Source organism: Cnephaeus nilssonii, assembly GCF_951640355.1.
Source record: "Cnephaeus nilssonii genome assembly, chromosome: 9".
Classification (NCBI taxonomy): Eukaryota; Metazoa; Chordata; class Mammalia; order Chiroptera; family Vespertilionidae; genus Cnephaeus; species Cnephaeus nilssonii.
The window spans coordinates 8,420,143-8,443,237 of NC_137080.1; the positions used below are offsets into that span (position 1 = coordinate 8,420,143).

Here is a 23,095-nt window from a genome sequence, read left to right on the forward strand (position 1 = left end):
TTTGTTGATTTTTTTACAGAGAGGAAAGGAGGGATAGAGAGTTAGAAACATTGATCAGCTGCCTCCTGCACACCCCCTCCTGGGGATGTGCCCCAACCAAGGTACATGCCCTTGACCGGAATAGAACCTGGGACCCTTCAGTCCACAGGCTGAAGCTCTATCCACTGAGCCAAACCGGTTCGGGTGACTTCTCATTTATTTACACGTAGTTTTATTCATGTACAAAGTATTTGCTCAGTAAATGCTTATAGGATAAAAGAGGGCATGCTATGTCTGTAAAAATCCAGGGTCATTAAAAAATACTTGGACTAGGGAACTGATGGAGGAAAGAATGAGAAAGTAAACAGCTACGCTTCCTTTCAGTTCAAAGAGAAAGTGTTCCTGCGACAACAAGGCAGCTACATCCTGACCGTGGAGGCGGGCAAGCAGCTGCTGCTCTCGGCCGACAGCGGGGCCCAGGCCGCCTTGCAGGCCGAGCTCACGGAAATCCAGGAGAAGTGGAAAGCCGCCAGCGTGCGTCTGGAGGAGCAGAAGAAAAAGCTGGCCTTCTTGCTGAAAGTAGGTCCAGCCCTTCCTCCTGTAGATGTAGCGGAGTTGCAAGCTCCTCCCATTGGTGTCCTGCAAATCAGATAACGCCAAGGTCCTTGTCAACCTGCGGTGTTCTGACCTCCTGTGTCTTATTTACGACTCTGTCCTGTCTTGCATAAACTGGAAAAGTCTCTCCATTTTCAGCAGTTTGTCTTTCAGGAAAATCCCCCAACCAAGTCGTTTTAAGTCTAACAAGACCATCCAAGCAGTGAATTCTGATTGATGGCCGGTGCTAAGCCAGGAGCAATGTGATGACTGTATAAACCCAGACAGGAATGCAAAGAGTAGATTCCACTCCCTAGTCTAAGACTCCACAGTGCTTTTCAAGATTGATATCTCTTATTTTATAGCAGGGAAAGAACCATCCAGCAAGGTACTCTTGATTTGATCTTAGCTTATGCAAGTGTGTTGCTATGAGATAAAATCTCCAGCAGCTGTATTAAGCCTTTGGTTGGATTCCGATTGCGTGCTGATCATGCCGCAAGTTTAGGGAAATGTAGGTTTCTCCAGATTTCCCACAATTTGCTTTTCTCCCTCACTTTTCGAAGCCATTTCTAAATACGTAATTAAATCAGCAGTTGAAAATGAGTATGGGCTCTGAACTTAGGTAAACCCAAGTTAAAACTATAATATACCAAGTAATCTGGTTGACTCAACCTCCCTCAACCTCAGTTTCCTCCTCTGTAGAGTGGGTATGATCCTTCATACTGCATTACGAGGATTTAATGAAATATTGAAGGTAAATCATGGTGGCACATATTGAGCCCTCAATAAATGATGCTAATTGTCATTGTTAATAATATCATTTTTAAAAAGTGAACACAGCTAAGTACTAAGGATTTAAATATGTTGATACTCACCAACACTTTAATGTGATTGTCTATTTAAATTGGCCTGTAACTTTTTGGATCGAAGGTAATAACTCAAGTGAATAGAATACATTTTATGGGTAGTTTTTTTTTTAATACTTAAAGTGTGCACACCCATTGGGTTTATCCTATTAAATTTTATTTAATGATATATTACCTGGGTGTGGGAAACAATCAAAAATGCCATTGAACATTTGTTAAAGAACAATTATTTGCACACAGCACAATTCATCAGTAACACAATATGCCGGATTCCTTTTTCTTCAGTTTTGCTTTCAGGAAAGGATTAAAAACATTGCAACTCATTCTGTAGAGAACATGTTAATCATATGTTTTTCTTTATCTGTGCTGGGATTATTGGACACATTCCTAGGACCTAATAAGGCGAGATGGTTGACTCACTGCATTTGCTTTTCTTGTCAGTCTGTTTGTTGGCGTGTGAAACATCCATTTTGATAGATGTTTGCAGACCGTGACATTTTGCTATTTCCTTATAACTCATGTAGTAAAGAGACTTGGCTATAGCTTCAGAATCTAAGCCATCCTTGGAAAGGGAAATCCCCATTCTTTTCTTGTTAAAGTTTATTTTATCTTAAATCATACACGAGGTCCTACTTGCCTAAGGAGTTTATGAAGCTAAATTTTAATGTTTGGAAAGCCTCATGTTACTGTATCTTTCCCCCCACAGCTATAACAAAATGCTTACCTGTTTTTATCTCCTAACTTAATACTCTGAGTAAATGTGCCAAACATGTAAGCATTATAATTCTATGTTCTGCATGGTCACCTACTTTACCATCACTCTTAATTTTGTTATGATAAATAAGGACTTGATCTTTTCCCTTTTAGATCAATGAATGTTTATTGACTGGATTGATAGGTTTCAAAATGGGTGATGACTTAGTTGAGAATGCTGTTCGATTTAAGTAGAAAGAGGATCTTTCTGTCTACTCACTCTGCTTAGCATTGATGAACTCAGTGTGGCCTAGGAACACAGAGGTATTTTAATAAGGGAAATTAGAGCAAATCTGACCAAGATCCACTGTTTGCTTGCTTGTTTGTTCCTGGTGACTAGGAAGAGGGAATGTGGTGACACACCCTAGGAAATTCCCTAAAGGAATTTAAAAGTGAAATCAGAATCGTGAGCCAAATTCTCAGGTCAGTTAGAAACCAAAAGACATTTTGAGGATGGGAGAACTCTAGTCAATACTTCTTAAAGAAGACACTTTGGGTAAATAGCATCTCTGGGTTGCTGTGTTAAAAATAAGGCACTGGGAGAGAACATAGAAATTACCCAGACCAAGAAGGATGGGTAGTGATGGAAGAGATAATGTAAAGAAAAATGCAACGTGATTTGGCACCACACGAATTATTAAAAGCAACTCTAGTTGATTTTCTTTGGAACTCAGTAACTTGAGTTGTGGGGAGGGATCCCTAGGGAGGGCTGTGAGGGAGGGGGAAGCCAGGAATGGGGGTATTAGACAAAATTAAGGGGGTTTGTTTAGTTGAATTTAATTTGCATTAGCACTGAGACAGCAGATAAGAGTTCATCCATAGGTAGGGTGCTGTAAAGAATGCAGTCTCTATTATGATTTCTGTATTTTCTTTTACTTTTTTATTACAAAAGAAATACATGTGTCTGGTAAAAAAAAAAATCAGGTAATAATTGATGTATGAGAATTCAGAGGGTATTTTTCTTCCAGTTTCCTGCAAAAGAATACATAGAATTTCTTTCTCCTCCCATGTTAGGACTGGGAGAAATGTGAGAGTGGGATAGCTGAGTCTCTGGAGAAACTGCGCACTTTCAAAAAGAAGCTTTCCCAGCCTCTGCCGGATCACCACGAAGAGCTCATTGCGGAGCAGATGCGCTGCAAGGTGAGTGACCGGGTTCAGCTTTTTGGTTGGTTTGTTTGGAATAATTTTTTATTTATTTCAGAGAGGAAGAAAGAGGGAGAGAGAGGGAGAAACATCAATGATGAGAGAGAATTATTGATCGGCTGCCTCCTGCATGCCCCCCACACGGGATTAAGCCTGCAGTCTGGGCATGTGCCTTGTCTGGGAATCGAACCATGACCTCCTGCTTCATAGGTCGATGCTCAACCACTGAGCCACACCAGCCGGGCTGGACTGAGCTTTACCTGTTACCTACCTGTGTGCTTCTGCTGTAATGATGCCTTTGAAAGCATAACCAGGTCACACTCCTATGGCGTCTGCATGTAGATGCAAGATCCGGGTATATTGCAACAGAAGTGATCTCTTTAAGGCAGCCACACGGAGAGGCATTCTGGCAGAAGAGTCTAGTTTGCAGGAGGGAAAGCAAGGCTGGACAGCTTGGGGATCCTGCAGACAGTGGCCCTGGAGGAGCACATGCTGCCGTGCAGACTCTACTGTAAGGAACAGCAACTGCAAATAGCTGACCTCAGTCACTGCCTGGGACACAGTCCTCCAGTCACTCAGGGCCCCCCTACTTACAGGTTATGATTGACACCTCAAAGCGCACTTGGAAGCAAATCAGTGGCTAATGCAGACCAGTGGCTCACTGAGACCAACATGACACAGCGCTGAAGGATGCCTTCCATGCACACCTGGGTAGCCAAGGGTAGTGCCCGAACAGCAGTTCTCTGCAGAGCCACATGCAGGTCAAATCAAAACTACCTTTAAAAATGTTCTGTTCCCCAAATTATACGCATCCTTGTGTTTCGTGCCATTTGCAAATCACTACACTAGAGTAATTCTGTTTAAAACTTCACACATACTTAAGTAATTTGGATTTTAATCAGTTCTCTGCTTCACTTTGGCTAAGAAGGTAAGCATTTAAGAAAGATTAATTATTAAAGAAGTCTAGAAATCAGCATCGTCCTATGGACTGAAGGGTCGCAGGTTCGATTCTGGGTAAGGGCAAGTGCCTCAGTTGCAGGCTCAATCCCTGGCCCTGGTTGGGGCACATGCAGGAGGCAACCAATCGATGTGTCTCTCTCACATTGATGTTTCTCTCTGTCTCTCCCCTTCCCTTCCACTCTGTCTAAAATCCAATGGAAAAATATTCTCGGGTGAGGATTAACAACAACAAAAAAGAAGTCTAGAAATCATAAAATGTGTGCATATAAGAATTTTTCTTTGATATTAAAATTATGGCTATTCTTTGAAACTTGAGAGAGTCAGACTTAGGAAAAGGAGAAGGTAGTAAGTGTGCTTTACATCATGGATGGTGAGTGAAATAAAATCACGAGGTATGAGTGCACAAGTATGCAAAGATTTAAAAGAGTTTGTGTTAAACCGTGAATGTAAATGCATGGAAAATGACTGAAGAAACCTTCAATAACCAGGCATGGGCATTTATTAGCTCCTTCCCTGTGCCAGTGACTGTATGTCATGAGCTCAGCTCATGAGAACAACCTTTTATTTCACTAGTACAGGTGTGAAAACTGAGACTTCTAGAAGTTTAATAGCTTTTCAAAGTTAGTAAATATCAAGGTTGCCTCAGTCCAAAGGCTTTATTTTTACCACATGGACTCAAATCAGGGAGTCTGAAAGAGTTGGTTTCTGGTGGTGGTGTTACTTTTTAATTTATTTTATTTTACTTATTTATTTTTTAAACATGTTTTTATTGATTTCAGAGAGGAAGGGAGAGGGAGATAGAAACATTAATGATGAGAGAGAATCATTAATCAGCTGCCTCCTGCATACCTCTCCACTGGGGATCGAGGCGGCAACGCTGGCATGTGCCCCGACCGGGAATTGAACTGTGACCTCCTGGTTCATAGGTCAATGCTCAACCACTGAGCCATACCGGCTGGGCTGTTGTTACTTTTTTAATCTAAATACCAAATCTGATGTTTGAGTTGGGGGTTAAAAACTGTTGTAAAAAGAGGAAAACCTTTGCATTGGCATGGCAACTTAATAAGTCTATGGATATAAACAGGAATGCCGCATATTTAATATACCTGGATGAATTGATCTTTCAGCCAAATCCTGTTACCATGGGATCTCATCTCCCAAAATACACGGCACTTACAAACATGCCCTGCTATTAAGTTTGGAGATTAAAAGGATGCACTTTGGTCCAGCTCCCTTCTACTCTTCCCCCAAACCACCCATAGCAGCAGAGCAAGACAATTACCTAGAAAATTCAGGCTGAAACTTCATTTGCTTAAATTGCCCAGGACGTTAGCCTCTGGCAGTGCCGTTAATTGCCTTTGCCTGCGATGTGAAGAGACAAAAAGAGAGGGGAAAAGCCATGTGAAATATTCTATTTATATATTAAATTAGCTGGAATCTAAGATCATCAAGAGCTGGCAAAAAGCATTAGTTATGCAAATTGCAAAATCTATCAAACATTGCAAAAACTAATGTCAACCTATTCAAATATTTTTTATGATTTTTTTTCTTAAATCGGCTCTCCCCAAAATCAGAAGATATGTGTTTGGACAAGTTACTTAAAGAAATCTCTAATCCTGCAAAAAACCCATTCAGCCCATTATTTTAATTTGAGTAAAATTATCACTAGACCTTCTCAACTTTTACCTTATAACTCTATGTCACAGAATGTGTTTGAACGTGAAAGTTCAATCTAAGAGCTTGAGTTTTTTAAAAAAATATTTTATTAATATGATCAGTAACTCAGAACTAGAAAAATGGATGGGCTAGGAGTTTATGAAGTCAGTTTAAAAGTAAAGTAGATCAATGAGGTAATGGAACTTCAACTCTTCAACTTAGAAAAGACAATCAAAAATAATCAGTGAAACAATGAGTAGATGGTGGAAAGATTCTGTAGGCAACCAGATATTTTATCAGAAGTTGGAAAATGATCAAATCATGCAGAAGAAAATAACTAGATACCAAGTTAGATGTTCAAACAGAGAGTGGGGTGGAAAGGTAATTGTATCAAGAAGGGATTGCGAATACACTTCAGAAATTGTTGAGGATGGATGTCCATGAGTATTCAAGTTTGCCTGTTGGTTTGCCTTTAATCTAGGAATTGGAAACTGCAGTGGGGAGCTGGACAGATGACTTGGCCCAGCTGACGTTACTGAAGGACACCCTCTGTGCCTACATCAGAGCTGAGGACGTCTCCATGCTGAACGAGCGTGGGGAGCTTCTGCAGAGGCAGTGGGAAGAACTGTGCCGCCAGGTGAGAGGAGTTCTAGACTCGGCACTAGCTCAGGGAGGTGGAGTACCTCTCCCCTTCCCTTCCACTCTGTCTAAAATTCAATGGAAACATATCTTCAGGTGAGGATTAACAACAACAAAAAAGAAGTCTAGAAATCATAAAATGTGTGCATATAAGAATTTTTCTTCGATATTAAAATTATGGCTATTCTTTGAAACTTGAGAGAGTCAGACTTAGGAAAAGTAGAAGGTAGTAAGTGTGCTTTACATCGTGGATGGTGAAGGGCCATGATCTGAAATGTCAAGTAGCGTGGCCAACATTTGGACGGGTCTTATAACTCGTAGTAGGCACAGAGGGAGAAATCTGTTATTACAGATATATTTCAGTTGAACTTTGGGCCATGGACGCAGGATGCAGTGTGCGGACGATGTTTTGTTGAGTTGTACAGTTGAAACCTATGTGGTTTTGTGAATCAATGTCACCCCAATAACTAATAAAAAATATTTTAGATGAAGGCAAATTATGTCTTACCATTGCATGTGAGATGCAGTCATTCAAACTGGATTTTGTTCTCTCTTTCCCTGGCTGGCATAATATTTTTAAGAGGAAACACAGTTCTGTGGTTCATGGTTGTGGTTTTGCTAGGTAGATATTGGTGGTCTGTTTTTTACTTTCAACGTGTGAAAACCATTGTTTTTGGTGCGGGTTTAGATAATACTGCGGGGCTGGTTCTGTCCATGGCACATTGTTACTGCCCATTTATCTTGGTTATTTTTAATAATTCAAATTATAATTGCCTTCTATGTGTGCAATACCTTGAAAGAGACCCCAGATGGAGTTTCGATTTGGAAACGAAAGGAAAGGATTGGTAGAAAGGTAACAAGAAGACATGCGGGGCAAAAGGAATAACATTGATTAAAGGCCCTCAAGTGAAGAACAGGCCCTGACCTTGAGTCTTGAGACCACACCCTCCAGGAAGCAGGGACCATGTCTGCCAAGCTCCTTCCTGTACCTGGTTGTCTTACCTGGCACATAATAGGCTGTGATGCATATTTGTCCCATCAGCCAGTCACTATAATCGTTACGAATTTCACAAGCTATAGTAGATGCCGCTAGTATCAAGTTTATAATTGAGCAGAGACTAAAATCAGTCAGAGGGATCTATACAGTGAAAGAAAAACTGGGTATAAACAAGATAAGACAACGTATAAAGATGAAAGCAAATTGAGGGCAATGTGGATTGCGGAGAATGAAGAAAATGCCTCTTGAAGAGGATACATCTTGAACTGAGATGAGGAGTGGAGGCGAGGCATGCGGCCCGCCGGCCGTGAGTTTGACATGCTTGGTGTAGAGGGTGCGAGCCGATGTGCTGGACACGGCGGCAGCTTAAAAGAGGCAGAGGAGTGGAGCAGGGGCCCTACCTGGCGAGAAGCAGGTGTGGAGGATGAGGAAGAGACATGTGAGAAGGAGCCTGCTGTACCTCCCCTTTCAGGCCAGCTATGCTCCGGTAGTGATCTCTTCTCTCCCTTCCTCCCCCTTCCCCCAGCGTTAGCAATGCTTCTCTTCATGCTTCAGAAAACATGAAAACAGAGTTCAAGAGGCTTATAGCCTCTTAATTCATTTAACATCAATAAGAAATTTGTTGGTAGGTCAATTTCCCTCTGTATGTTTAGATTAAAACCCAGACATTTCTCAGGCCATGAGCAAGAGGAAAATTCTGGAGCACACTTGGTAAAGGTGTGAAAAGTTTCCTAAGAATGTGTGCTATACTTTTAAAAAGGAGAAACGTAAGAGATGATTTTCATAAATGTGCTAATGTTTTGAGTTAAAAATTAATTAGCCACTTTCCACAGGGCTCCATATTCTCAGTGAAGACAGTGAGAAATTTACCTGGAGTGTGATAATGTCAATCTCATGTTTTATTATTATCTGAATTTTTTAATCCAAAACCAATACATTACATATTTTTTAATGTAAAGATTTATCATGGTATGTCACATAAATGAAAGCTAATTTGGTGGGTACAAAGAATGAAAAATGATCACAACACTGTTTAGTTACTTTTATGTTATTTGTTTTTCTCGATATTCAGCAACATCTAGCACTACTTGCTGACTCAATACTTTTCAGTACATTACGTATAATGATTTGGACTAGATCCATTTCTCTGGCTGGTTGATGTCTGTAAAGCTTTCAGAGAGATGACACTGAACTCCACATTTCTTCTTCTCCTTCTCCTTCTCCTTCTCCTTCTCCTCCTTCTCCTTCTCCTTCTCCTTCTCCTTCTCCTTCTCCTTCTCCTTCTCCTTCTCCTTCTCCTTCTCCTTCTCCTTCTCCTTCTCCTTCTCCTTCTCCTTCTCCTTCTCCTTCTCCTTCTCCTTCTCCTTCTCCTTCTCCTTCTCCTTCTCCTTCTCCTTCTCCTTCTCCTTCTCCTTCTCCTTCTCCTTCTCCTTCTCCTTCTCCTTCTCCTCCTCCTCCTCCTCCTCCTCCTCCTCCTCCTCCTCTTCCTCCTTCTCCTCCTTCTGTTTTAGAGAGAGTGGAAGGGAGAGAGGAGCAGGAGAGAGAGAGAGAGAGATTGACTAGTTTCCCCCTGCTCACGCCGTTGGGGCCAGGGATTGAACCTCTAACCAAGGTATGTGCCCTTGACAGGGAATCGAACCTGAGACCTTTTGGTCTGCAAGCTGACAATCTAACCACTGAGCTAAACTGTCCCGAGCTTTTCTTTTTTTTTAAAATTGTTATGACTTGATTGCAAGATTATGAAGTTCTGGAGGACAAAGACTATTTCTTTTTATTTCCAGTGTGTAGAACAGCTAAGTGTTCATATGCTTATAATTTAGACAAGACTTTCGAACATTTATTTTATGTCTTTATGTTTGCTTTCCTCTAAATATAAAATAATGACAAGGTTTCTGAATATATTGGAAGTTAAGAAGATTATGATTATCTAACACTTTTTTGCTTTAAGGAAATATACTGTATAAAAATACCATAAGAGACCTAGCTGGTTTGGCTCAGTGGATAGAATGTCGGCCTGCGGACTAAAGGATCCCAGATTCGATTCTGGTCAAGGGCACATGCCAGGGTTACGGGCTAGATCCCCAGTAGGGGCTTGCAAGAGGCAGCCAATCAGTGATTCTCTCTCATCATTGGTGTTTCTGTCTCTCTCTCCCTCTCCCTTCCTCTCTGAAATCAATAAAAAAAATACAATAAGATATAAAAGGTAAGAATTTCCAGTTGTAAAATGAATAAGTTCTAGGGCCCTAAAGTACACAGCAGTGACTATTATAACACAGTATATCATAACAGTCACAAAACTGTATTATGTACTTGAAAGTTGCTCAGAGAGATCTTAAATGTTCTCACCACACACCAAAAAAAAAAGGTAATTAAGGGAGGTGACAGAGCTGCAAACTAACCTTTTGATAGTCATTTCTCTTTATACCCATCTATCAAATATCATCACACTACACCTTAAACGTACATGTTATATGTCAATTATATCTCAAGCTGGAAGAAGAAAAAAGGAAAAAGTTGTAAAATTGCTCACCTGGCTTATCCAGGGTGGAGCTAAAGTCGGTTTACAGTTGTGAGTACATGAAACAGAGCTTATTCTTGTATTATTATTTATTAATTTATTGTATTATTTCCCATACAAACCACTCTAAACCTCCTTTTGCCCCGCCCTGTATACAGACAGCAGGCTGTTTGGAAATACATTTTGAAAACTGCTGTTGCCATGACGAGATTAATACTTGCACCTGGGAGTGGACTAAAACTTAAAAAAAGAAGAAGCAGGTTGAATAGATAGTGTTTCTAGAAACTTTCTATATCGAGTCTCTTAAGGCACGAAGCTAAAGCATACTTATCTCACATTACTTCAATCTAAAACAATGACCTCAATCAGTGAGCGTTTACTCATGGTCGGGCCGAAGGTGCCGCCAGGACAGAAGTGTGAGGAGGAATATACTAGCAGATTAGCTACTAGGGCTTGACTTAGTGTTTCCGGAGACGTTCTATCAAGTATAAAACCACAAAAGGAAGTGAGCTTGTGTCTAGGTCTCATTTTCAAAGTCACAGACGGGTTTCAAACACAGCACTACTGCTCTGCCAAGAGCAGGGAGTCGGTGCAGGTTCCAATGGAAGCTGCCGATGAGCAGGGGGCAGTACCCAGGACTCGGGTGAGGATGCAGAAGATGCGCCGTAAGTAGACTCGGCAGAGGAGAGTTCCTATAGAAAAGTGTCCTGTTTTCAAATAGGCTTCCCAGATGCTTGGCTGTGACTGTGCAGCCATAGGTCACGCTTGCTTTTATTCCTGCTTGGGTTTGTAGATCTGTGTGTGATTCTAGCTGAGGCATAAATATATCCTCATTGTAACAGCTCGGTGTTTTTCACATTGTCATGGTGAAAGTATTTGAAGTAGAGGAGGATGTGTTTCCTGTTCAGCTGCCTCACTCTGGAGGTTTTAGCCAGTGCTCGTCAGCTGTTGGCAAAAGCAGTGTGTTTATGCCCTTGAGAAAATGGAAGTGCTAAGCTGGTAAGTTGGAGGTTTCAACTGAACCCAAAGAAAGAGATGTTAGCGTTCCCTCATCATGCAGCTTAAATGTTAGTTTTACAAACCACAAGGAAAACGCTGTCCCTATTAGGAATTAAATCTTTTGAAAAACTTTTGGCGCCAATTTGTAACCAGAAGTGCAACTTAGTTGGAGCCTACCTGTTTCTCTCCCAGCTCTTGCTCTACGTAAGCCAATGAAAGCCACACTTCCGGTGTTGATCAACACTAGAGATTTATCTATATTCTAGCTGCTTGGTGGACATATAGAATGCATGAATGTCAAGGAGAAAAAAATGAAAAACTCAAATGATGCCCTAGAGTCATATACAGTGGGTGTAGTATATTAATGACCAGTTTTTGTTAACTCTTTAGTATTTACTGGTCATTTTCTTAAATTATTTTATTGTTTGTATTCTATTATGAGCCTACTGTATTCCAGTATATAGGAAAATGCTTGGTACATAGTAGACACTGGTTTACTGCAAACAATAAACATTTTTATGGAATTTATTGGGGTGACATTGATCAATAAAATTATATAGGTTCCAGGTGTACAATTCTATAATACAGCATCTATATATTGTATTGTGTGTTCAAGACCCCAAGTCCAGTCTCCTTCCATCACCATTTATCTCCCCTTTACCCTCTTCTACCTCCTCTCACCCCCATTTCCCTCCGGTAATCACCATACTCAGGGACAATAAACATTTGTTGAAAGAGTTTTGGAACCAATCTTAAGATTAATTTACAAATGAAAGAAGTAAGGCTTAAGAGAAGATGCTTAGCTTTGCCCTAATCATATCATTAGTAAATGATGAAGACTGTTTTGAATCTCAGCTGTGCCCGGATATTTGATCATAATGTTATATTACAGTCTGTATCAAAGACTCGGGCTTCGCTGCTTCTGCCTTGTACCGACTATAAATAAATGTCTCAAATGCATCTAACCTCCGTTCCTATCTCTTGAATGTGGATAGTACTACCTTCCTCTCAAAGAAATAGATAACTATTTTTCTCCGATGCAGTCATCTTTCCTGCAGATGTGGTTGAGAAAAGGCCTAGAATTCACTCTTGTCCATGGCCAAGATTTGGGAGAAGAGGCAGCTACACATAGCAAGACCTATTAATCTTAAGTCTCAAGGGCAAGAGTGTCTACTTTTTTTCTTGGGAATTGGTTGTATTGAGAAGTTCCAATTCAGAAAATATAGTTTCAGCTTGGACATCACTGAACCAGAACCATCAGCTGCACTCTTGGCTCTCTGAATGAAAAAGGAAAAGTCACATTCACCAGAAAATTCAAAATCATAGGGGCCCCGGATACTGTGCACGGTGCTGTCCGAGTTCTAGAGGAAAGGGGAGCAGGGAGTGTAGTCTTCTCGGCACTGTCTGGAGTAGCTTAACATTGGTGACATTTGTCTCCAAAACTTGCAACCTGTGTTTTCTTAGTCTTTTCCATTCCTACCGGAATCCACCCCAGGTAAATTCACTGCTCTTTGTTTTACTAAAAACTTCTGCTTTTTTAGTAAAAGTGCACTATCCTGTGTTCTATCCACACGGAACCAGCTGTTGTGTGAAGTTGAGTATCAGCACCTGTAATACGTGACTGTGCCCGTGTCTCCCCAGGAGGAAAGGACAGGGTTCAGGTCTCCCACTTGTATTTAAGAGCAGTGTTCCCAGGACTGAGCCTCAGGGAGCAGCACCTAAGGAGACGCACTGTTGTTCATATCAATCCGCCCAGAGTTTGCTGGCTGTTTCCCTCTGGGTACGAGCTCCACTCTAACCATCCCTTTGCGTTTTCGCTCATTTTCAACTTTCCAGCTCTCCCTACGGCGGCAGCAGGTCAGCGAGAGACTGAATGAATGGGCAGTGTTCAGTGAGAAGAACAAGGAGCTTTGCGAATGGCTGACTCAGATGGAGAGCAAAGTTTCCCAGAATGGAGACATCCTCATTGAAGAAATGATAGAGAAGCTCAAGAAGGTATGGGACGCCTGGCGGCATCTGTTTTCACCCTTCCTAGTGCTTAGGCCTATGCGATAGGTACGGATTGGCCTTGCTCACAATTACTTTCCATCAAAGCAGCACTCTCTTAGGAACGTTTCATCTTTTTAATATAAAATAAACTGGCGTAGAAAGGCCTCCTTTACTTTAAAAATATTTTTTTTCTTTTGGTTTATTTGTTTATTTTTAAGTTTAAATTTTATTTCTCAATTACTGTTTCCATTCAGTATTATTTTGTATTAGTTTTAGGAGTACAGTATAGTGGTTAGATAATCATACATTTGTAAAGTGGTCCCCTGATATTTCAAGTACCCACCTGGTAGCATAGTTATTACAATAGTATTGACCATATTTTCCACACTTTACCTTACCTCCCCCAGGACTGTTCTGTAACTACCAGTTAGTATTTCTCAATCCCTTTACGTTTTTCACCCAGTCCCCCATCCCCCTATACATCTGGCAACCATCAGTCTGTTCTCTGTATCTATGAGTCTGTGTCTGTTTTGTTTGTTCATTTAGTTTGTTCCTTACATTCCACATATATGTGAAATCACATAGTATTTGTCTTTCTACAGAGAATATTTTCAATTTGTTATGAAATAGAGTATTTGCTGATAATGTTCAATATTTTGGACTTTACTGGTCCAGTGGGCATCATTTATGTGTAGGAGGTAACCTCACAGAGAAGAACTAAAAAAACATCTTAGGATCAATTAAACTGAAATTTTCTTCTTTTTTTTAATGTTTTTTTTATTGATTTCAAAGAGGGAGAGGAAGAGAGAGAGAGAGAGAGAAACGTCAACGTGAGAGAGAATCATTGATCAGTTGCCTCCTGCATGCCCCCCTCCCACCTGGGGATTGAGCCCGCAACCCAGGCATGTGCCCTGACCAGGAATCATACCATGACCTCCTGGTTCATAGGCTGACACTCAACCACTAAGCCACCCTGGCTAGGCTGACATTTTCTTTATAAAACAGGATTTATAGTCAGTCACAGGAATGAGAACTTTTCTGAGAATTTTGGTTTAGTATTATTCTCAAGTTATATATTATTATTAAAGTATTTTATACATTCACATGGATTTAGAACATTTCTATGTCTATATAGGGCTGATCAAATTTACCAGCATTGAGAAATGCTTTTGAAGATTTTAGTGGTATTTCCACATAGTTTTGAACGATCATTATATTTTAGGTTATGTTTCTCGCACATATCCCATCTGGTGTACAGTGTCTTCTCCACTTTCTTGTTCATTATCTGTCTACAGTGGGAGCCCCACGGGACTCTTAGCTTCCCTGGAACAGGGACTAGGTCTGTTTTGTTCATCACTCCATCTCCTTCACCCAGAATAATGCCAACTTCTCCTAAGCTTTGTGTTAGCCTTCCCAGTGTCTCTTCCTTTCCTTTGGTAAGAGTACCTCCAAGGTCTCTGAAAACAAATATAAATGGGTATTAGGAAAAATTTTCTGTATTCATGTACACATACATGGAGAAAAATAAAAACTCCCAAAGCAACACATAATATTAATTTACTTCATAGGTTTCCACTCAAAATTGCAAATTCTAAGGATAAACATTTGTATTTTAGATATTATAATCCTTTCAACTGTGGGCTGAGGTGATATAGATTCCATGTAAGCATCTGCTAACAGCTCTGCTAGTTTCTGAGCATCAGAGAATGTCCCACTAGACATGATTAACATACTGTAGGTGTTGTAGTGAAGTTTGCTATAGAATAAATGTTGGCTAAGTCTATCTATATTTTCACTGATTTTCTTCATGAAATTTAAGATGCATAGTTCAGGGATGGAAAATAAACTAGCTCTGGAATGATATACAGTTGTAATTTAAAATTTAGAAAAATTTTAATTTTTTACAGTTAATTTTGTTACACTATTTGGCACAGTGTTAGGAATCACCTTTAAAATATTAACTGTACTATTTTGTATATAAAATAAGTTATGGAATTTAAAAAGAAGTCTTTATGAGCTTGCCTCTTGTGCTGTCTCTTTTGTAAAGGAAAATAACACCAAGCTTGGCCATTTTAGCAATATTAGCAAAAAGCAATTAATAAACAAACTGTAACCAAGACATTGGTGTCTACTAGCATTAACAGTTAAAAACATTTTCATCTGAAAGACAGCCCAAGAGCATTATTTTGCTATAAATATTAGGCTTAGAGTAATTCATTTGAAATAAATATTTCTCAGTAAAATTATCTCAAGTGTATGGTGAAATATTATACCTATTAGTAAGTACATCCAATGTACTGGTCTTTGAATCCCAGCGTGTTGAAGTAATATAAAGAGGAGGGTAGGTGGGGGTATGGCTTGAGGATAGCACTCAATACTGGGATACATTAAAATTTCACTGGCTCCTCTCATTGGGGTGGGGGTATCTTTGTGCTTAGGTAACTGACTTGAGAGGGTAGCTCTGTTATCACACTAACTTTCGAGCAAGAGAAGGTTAAAATGTTTATGCTCCTATAATACCTGTCTTCATATATTATGTTGCTGAGAAAATATTTGCTGCATAATAGAAGCTTAAGTCAAAAATGAAAAAGTTTATTCGAAAGATTGGGTCTTGTCACTCTGGAAGAGAGTAGGAGGGTCACTGGATGGGGAGAGCAGGTAGAGGTGGAGGGAAGGTACCTTTCAGCATCACTTTAGTCACAGCATTGAGTGGCCTGTCTCCTGCCGAGAGGCCACATGTAGCCTGTTCTCCTCATCCACAGCAATCCTGAAGAGGAGCTAGTGCCGAAACTGGTAAAGGAAGAGCATTTGAGACCCACTGATTCTCTAAGACTAGTGCTTATTATTCTTAAGAGTTAATTTGCCATTGACTTATGTGTTATAAAACATTGACATATTATAGAGGATGTCTCTTTAAAATGAAGGTACTACTCTTTTTTAAAAATATATTTTTTTAATGATTTCAGAGAGGAAGGGGGAGAGAGATAGAGATAGAGAGATAGAGATAGAGATAGAGACAGAGACAGAGATAGAGAGATAGAAACATCAATGATGAGAGAGAATCATTGATCGGCTGCCTCCTGCATGCCCCCTAATGGGGATCGAGCCTACAACCCGGGCATCTGCCCTTTACTGGAATCGAACCTGGGACCCTTCAGTCCCCAGGACGGACGCTCTATCCACTGAGCCAAAACAGCTAGGGCAAAAGTACTACTCTTGAAAGATTCTGCATTAATAACGATTGGCAAACACACACATGTACACTTACATTTATATGATTTATATGTCAAATACACACACACACACACACACACACACACACACACACACACATCATATAAGCCCCTTGGGCAGCTATTTATATGAGAACTGATTCTAACTATAATGTCAGGTCGGTGGTTACAAGAAGGTATAATATCCCAGCATTAAAATCCTTCAAGTTTTGTCTTTTTTTTTATCTATGTGTGTACCTTTGTTTTTTAATGCCCATTTTATGTAAATAGAAAGCACCCCCTATTCCCTTGTTAAAATATCTACATAAAAATTCAATGTGACTCTGCATACATACTGCAAATTAATAGGTTCCACTCTGGCTTGCACACATGGACGGATATTCAAACAGTGTTCCTCATGTCGGAACTACTTCCAAACAGTAGGAAACTATAATTATCATGCTTCTAGGAGAGCCAGGCTGCATGTACCAAGAATATGCTTTCTGACCTCTGGGATTGCTATTTATTGCGCAGGATTACCAAGAGGAAATTGCTATTGCCCAAGAGAACAAAATACAGCTCCAGCAAATGGGAGAGCGCCTCGCTAGAGCCAGCCACGAGAGCAAGGCCTCCGAGATCGAGTACAAGCTCGGGAAGGTCAATGACCGGTGGCAGCACCTGCTGGACCTCATGGCAGCCAGGTAAAAAGGCCTGTCAGCGGGACAGGTGTGCGCAGAAGTTTAACCCATCCACTCCGCCTTTCAGCGAAGATAACCCAGCACATCTCTCTGGGTTCTTCATCCCACCATTTTAGTTCACACTTTTCTCAAAAATGCCACTTGCATTAACTTTAAAATGCTCCTTCTTTCATAAGTTTAGTGGTGTTTACAGTTAGCTGAAAGTCATGTGCAATCAAAACTCTTTCCCAGGAAAGACATTCTTTTTTCAGACCTTCCTGGGTATTCAGCTGCTGCTGAGGAAGTGAAACTGGTTTGAAAAAAAAAGAAAAGTTATCACTTTGAAAAAAAAAAAAGAAAAGTTATCACATTCCTACTATATTTCTGGTTAGCAAGGAAAAATTCTAATCATTGCCACTCTGCTCAGTTGTAAAAATAACCCGCTGCTTTATTGCAAATTTGTCCTTAGCTTTAATAACTGCCTTCTATCTGAGAGGAATATTGCATTCAGTTTTTGTTGCAGAAGGGCAGGGTGAGTAAAACAGATAAAAATAAAAAATAAAAATATATAAGGGTCTCTACTAGCCTATAAACGTCTGATATGATTGAATGAGGCACCCTGGTATTTGATATAAAAAGAGGGAATGACTAAGTAGATGCTTTATTTTAGGTGAACTTTGCTTCATGTTGGAATGTAGGCTCCATAAAGACAGGGACCTTTGTCCACCCTGTCCACTGTGTATCACAAACACCAAGAGCCTGGATATAATTTGGGCTCAATAAATATTTGAATGAATGAATGAATGAATGAATGAATGAATGAATACTTGAATGGATATTCTGTATGGCAGTTAGGAGACTTGTAATGTAACAAATTCTACTGATTTACAGCCATTTTGAAGTTATCCTCAATATGCTGTTTTTTAAAGTAGTCAAAAGTGTATATATATGTGTGTATATATTTACATTCAATATTATTTTGTATTAGTTTCAGGTGTACAGCATGGTGGTTAGACAATCATATACTATACAAAGTGATCCCCAGATGTTTCCAGTACCCACCTGGCACCATACATAGTTATTACAGTATTATTGACTATCTTCCCTGGGCTGTACTTTACATCCCATGATATTCTGTAACTACCAATCTGTACTTCTCAGACCCTTTGCCTTTGTCACCTGAGATCCTTGCCTTAGCCGAGCTGCATAAAGCTGGACAGGAAATAGTGCCTTTTGACTACTGTGTGCCCACACAAACTGCATGCGGGCACGACAGTTCCATATGTTAATTTTGAAAACACTTACTGTATTTTTTCTATAAAGGAGATATGAAAGAGGGTCAAATTTAAGAAGAAAATGAGATTGTCATGTATTTGATTTTAATGCCACAAAAAAGGAGTAAATGTTTATTTACTTTCAAAATGTTTAACAATAGCACTGTAATAGCTAACATCTACTGAACCCTGTTTGTGCCAATGACCATGCTACAGGCTTCATACGCATCTTCTCACATGTTACTCGCCACGCCCTTTGAAGGGAGCATTATTTTCATACCCATTTTCCAGATGCAGAGGCTGAGGCTTAGGTTTGCTCATGGTCACTTACATCCCGAGTGGCAGAGCCTGTACTCCCTGACTCCACAGCCCATGTTCCGGAGCACTGTGCGCTCGACCTGCCAAACTTAGCACTTCCTTGTCTCTGTTCTAGAAAATGCAATTACAAGGAAACTGGGTTCTTTTATTTATTTCAACAATCTAATTTCCCAATCCTTTGTTTGTAAAGGACTGACCATGTAACAGTGAGTGAGAGCTTTGGAGAATTCAGAGACAGAGGCCCTATCTTCAAGGAGTTCATGGTGGAAACACAGACAGGCAAAGACATCAAGGAAAATGACGAGCCACGTGCTACCAAAAAGAGATGGGAGCATACGGTTCAAATAAAGCTACTCTAAAGTTTAGTCATACGTAGTTTTAGAACCCCAAGGCTATAGTTTGGGCTTCTCAGTCACTGAGAACAAAATCTTATTTCAGAAGGAGAAATTGAACCCCCTTGTGCTATAAATACCCTTAGGGAAGCCACCCCTGGATAAACATCCCTGGGTTCTTTCGGTCCAATTATGACTCATGGATTGGCTTGCATTGCCATGCAATCCAGTCAAAGTAGTTAATAATGTTTTGTGATTTTTTAATGTTTAGTGGCTCAATGGTATAGAACAATATGGGGACGCACTATGTATAAGATGTTTTAAATTAAATATGATATAATTTAATCGTAAGCAGCTAGCTTAGTGTGTGCCCAGCTGTTAGCCAATATTATGTCAAATGAGTTAGGTTCTTTTTCCTCAAAGTCATGTGTGTATTTTTATAACTTTAATGTCTGGTTTTTCAAGGGAGAATGTTTACATGTTATTTAGTTTCTTTTTCTAAAAAAATACACATCAGTAAACTTGAGTCAATTAAATATCTCTAAGGTATACATACTTTGCACGAGTCACAAAAATGCTCATAGGCTCCTACTTTTGTGGAATCTCATCACACACAGATCTAACTCCCTCGGGAGACTTTTGTATATGTTGTCCACTTCTAACTGTCTTCTTCTGAAGCGGCCAGATGAGATGTTGACCATTGATTTGTCCTGGAGTTTTTCATGCTACACTGTGTTCGTAGTTTCCTTGAAGCCTTTCCCTAAATGACTCTCCATCACATTAGCTTTCCGTTTCCTTGTTTATCGGAGCTTCACTCATGCACAGACTAAATGGCCGTCTCCCACACCCATCTTCCAGTATGACCTGCCAGCTGAAATATTAAGTTTCCATGTGTCAGTCTCACTCACCTCTCTTCCCTCTTCCAACTTTTTTTCACACTGATTCATTACCACAAATCATAACATAGTTCTGCTTTTTGGTATGTCTATGTGTTCCGGTGCTCTTGTGGCAATTGGAAAGGCTGTTTTTGAAGATGACCATATTTCCGGGTCAATAGCTTCCCAACTAACAGAAACATGGAAAAGGGAGAAAGACAGAGATTAGGGCACACAATGCAACATAGAAGTCTACACTTGAAACCTATATCATCTTATTAACCAAATTCACCCCAATAAATTTAATAAAAATAGATAAAGAGAAGGATAAGGAAAAAAGAAAGTGAGATGGAGAAAGAGAGAGAGAAAATATTCACTGATACTAATTTTACCACCACATATAAATAGAATGCATAGTTGTGAATCAGCTTCCTATATCACCAATAGGTTGACCATTCTGAGTACAAAATACCAATGTCTTTTGCATTGCATGTTTAAATTGTCACCAAGCATTATCAGTATTTGAGGGCAACAAAATTTGCTCAGTTACTTTCATGGCTCAATGGATAATGTTTTAGAATCCTTTCTATACTTTCTAGGCCTGCTCAGTTCAGTGTTGCAGTCACTAGCTACATGTGGCTATCTAAATTTACTGAAATGGAATACAATTAAACTAGAGTTTAGTTTTAACTATAGTCCATTGTACTGGCCACATTTCCAATGTTCAGAATCCACATGAGGATGAAGGCTATGTTACTGACTGGGCGCTGCAGACAGAGAATATTCCCATCATCCCAGAAAGTTCTATTGGTCAGCGCTGGCTGGCTAAGACAATTGAAAGCATTTCTGAGCCCTTGGGTTTCATTAAGAGTCAACATCAGAAACAGTCACCACTATAATTCCTATAAAACTGTCTTCAAGGATCCTGCCTTTCATCTGGCCAGTGAACCCTATGCAAAAGCCACATAGCAATTTTTCTGGAGGTCCGGGCGGACAGGAAGTCTGTCTTGCAGCATGAGTTGTTCTGTGCTTCTTACGATCGGAAATGCACTGTTGAACATTTCCCACCTCAGGATCTGGGATTGTCAGACTCAAGCTATTTGCTCTGTTGCAAAAGCTTGTCTCCTGTTATGGATTCATGACCAATATATTCCTTTAACCAGAGTTTCCATTTTATATTACTGATTGTAAAAAATAACTTCTCAGAGGAGTGATTGTTTTATTGAAAAAATCACAATAGGCTATCTTTGAGTAGAAAGGTTTAATATAGTTTTATTTATAACTAAGTATTCTGGGGTATATTTCTTTTTTAAAAAAATATACTTTTATTGATTTCAGAGAGGAAGGGGGAGAGAGAGATTGAAACATCAGTGATGACAGAATCATTGATCGGTTGCCTCCTGCACATCCCCTCCTGGGGGGTGGAGCCCACAACCCAGACATGTGCTCTTGACCAGAATTGAACCCAGGACCCTTCAGTCTCTTAGGTGGATGCTCTATCCACTGAGCCAAACCAGCTAGGGCTGGAGTATATTTCTTATGTAAAATACAAGTTTGCTTCTTTTACAAAGAGTGTTTCTCTTTAAAAGGAGTAAGCTCACACAGCCAGAGCCCAGCATCTTGTTTTACTTTACTTGCAATTCACTTAGCAAATGTTATTTATGTACTTATTTATTTATTTGTGTGTTTGTATACCTTAATCCAAAAGGGATTTAAAGCAGCCAGCATGAGTCACATTGTATTAAATTACCAGTAATTAATAATTTGAATTTTTTCCTTTAAAAGCTTAAATTATGAAATTAATATAGACTCAGTGCAGAAAATTTGGCAACCTGAAATTCACAAAAGAAAAAAAAGTTACCTGAAATTCCACCAAGCAAATGAACAGATACTTTTAAAAAATCACCTTCCAGTGAACATGTTATTTTTATCACATTATATCATTATTTTAAAAGGACAAAGACTTTGAATATGTAAGTGGAGAATAGCATTTCTTCATTATCTCTCATTATGCGCAAATAGTCTATTCCCGGGTAAGACCAAGCACTCTCCCACAGACTAGCTTTCCCATCCCACCTTCCCGAACAACCCCTGAAACTCCTACTTACACCACTTAGCTGGCAAGGAAACTGAAGAAAAAGAGAAGTTGCTCCTTTTTGCTACCGCAATGGGCTATACTTGTGGAGGGTTTGTTTGTTTGTTTGCATTTGGAAGATTTATGGTTTTCAAATATCCTTCCCAAGTTCACAAATAGCCCACCGGGAAAGTGGCCGGTCCCTGCAGAGCGACAGAGTGTCTGCCGCCGGCCTTATTTGTGATCTCCTCCTGTCCTCAGACCCGGAGCCTCCCCCTCCTTGCAGATTACCCGGAGCCTCTTCCCCTCCTCACACTCGGGGCCCACATTCCAGGAGATCAAGCCTGGCACATGCTAATGAATGTGGGTTTTATTTAGCAACATGACCACTTGTCACTGCCCAGTGTCATATTATCGGGCAGAGACTTACCAACATTTGTCTAGAGCGAGCATTTTCATATTTCCAAACACAGACCAGGGGAAGCTCTCATCCCCACGCAGCAGTTAGCCTTTCGCTCTGCAGAGCTGACTTTTGCAAGTGGCAGCTTCATGGTGGTGGCGGAAGGTCTGCGTGCCCTGAGGATGGCGGAGGACGGCGGCGTGGACGCAGATCTCCCAGACTGTGACTGCGATGTCACCAGGCAGGCATCTCCTTGAGTCCCTTCCGTTGTGCATAGCTCCCGGGTTACGTGGGCTTTGTAGGTGGGAGCTCCACTCCGTCGTGGTGGTTGCCAGGGCGAAGTGGAGAGGATCGGGTTAGGAGATTGTTGGCCGGGGACTCCTAAGAGTTATTTGGGGGCTGGATTTCTTGTCCCCATCCTGGGCCCGTGGAGCTGGATGAAAAGGTTGATGAGCCTGGCGATGGCTTGGCATTCCAGTTGTCTCTGGAACTGTATGCGTCATACGAGGGGTATGGCTACAGTAGGGAGCCTGGGACGCAGGAAAGAGTCTGAGAAAAAGATCCAGTTAGTCCATCCTTTGCTATTTAAAGGCTGGGCTCCTGCGGAAACCGAAATTCAGCCATAGCCAGATCACACCATGGTAGCTGAAAGCTCTCCCTTTATTAAGTACAAACCTGCTCATGGTTGAAGGGCCTGGAGGGCTTTGTGTGTGAGAAAAAGTTGGTTCTGTTTAGGTTTGGTCGCTAATGAGTATAAAGATTTTGAAACATATACAAAATGTAGAAATGTATTTCTCAAAGAGTAACAGGGCACTGTGCAAATGTTTACGTCATGATTTT

The 23,095-nt window shown here is 40.4% G+C and overlaps 1 protein-coding gene across 10 annotated transcripts in view; it reads left to right on the forward strand.

Moving 5' to 3' along the window:
• SYNE1 (spectrin repeat containing nuclear envelope protein 1) overlaps window positions 1-23,095 on the forward strand; it is a gene marked incomplete at its 5' end in the record, with an annotated part of 384,290 nt that overhangs the window by 318,903 nt on the left and 42,292 nt on the right. For all 10 annotated transcript variants that reach the window (XM_079780696.1, XM_079780700.1, XM_079780701.1 and 7 more), the window contains 5 exons: window positions 364-558; window positions 3,207-3,332; window positions 6,433-6,588; window positions 12,941-13,099; window positions 16,840-17,006. In XM_079780696.1, the coding sequence (XP_079636822.1) occupies window positions 364-558; window positions 3,207-3,332; window positions 6,433-6,588; window positions 12,941-13,099; window positions 16,840-17,006 (803 nt within the window). The remainder of the gene's footprint in view (window positions 1-363; window positions 559-3,206; window positions 3,333-6,432; window positions 6,589-12,940; window positions 13,100-16,839; window positions 17,007-23,095) is intronic.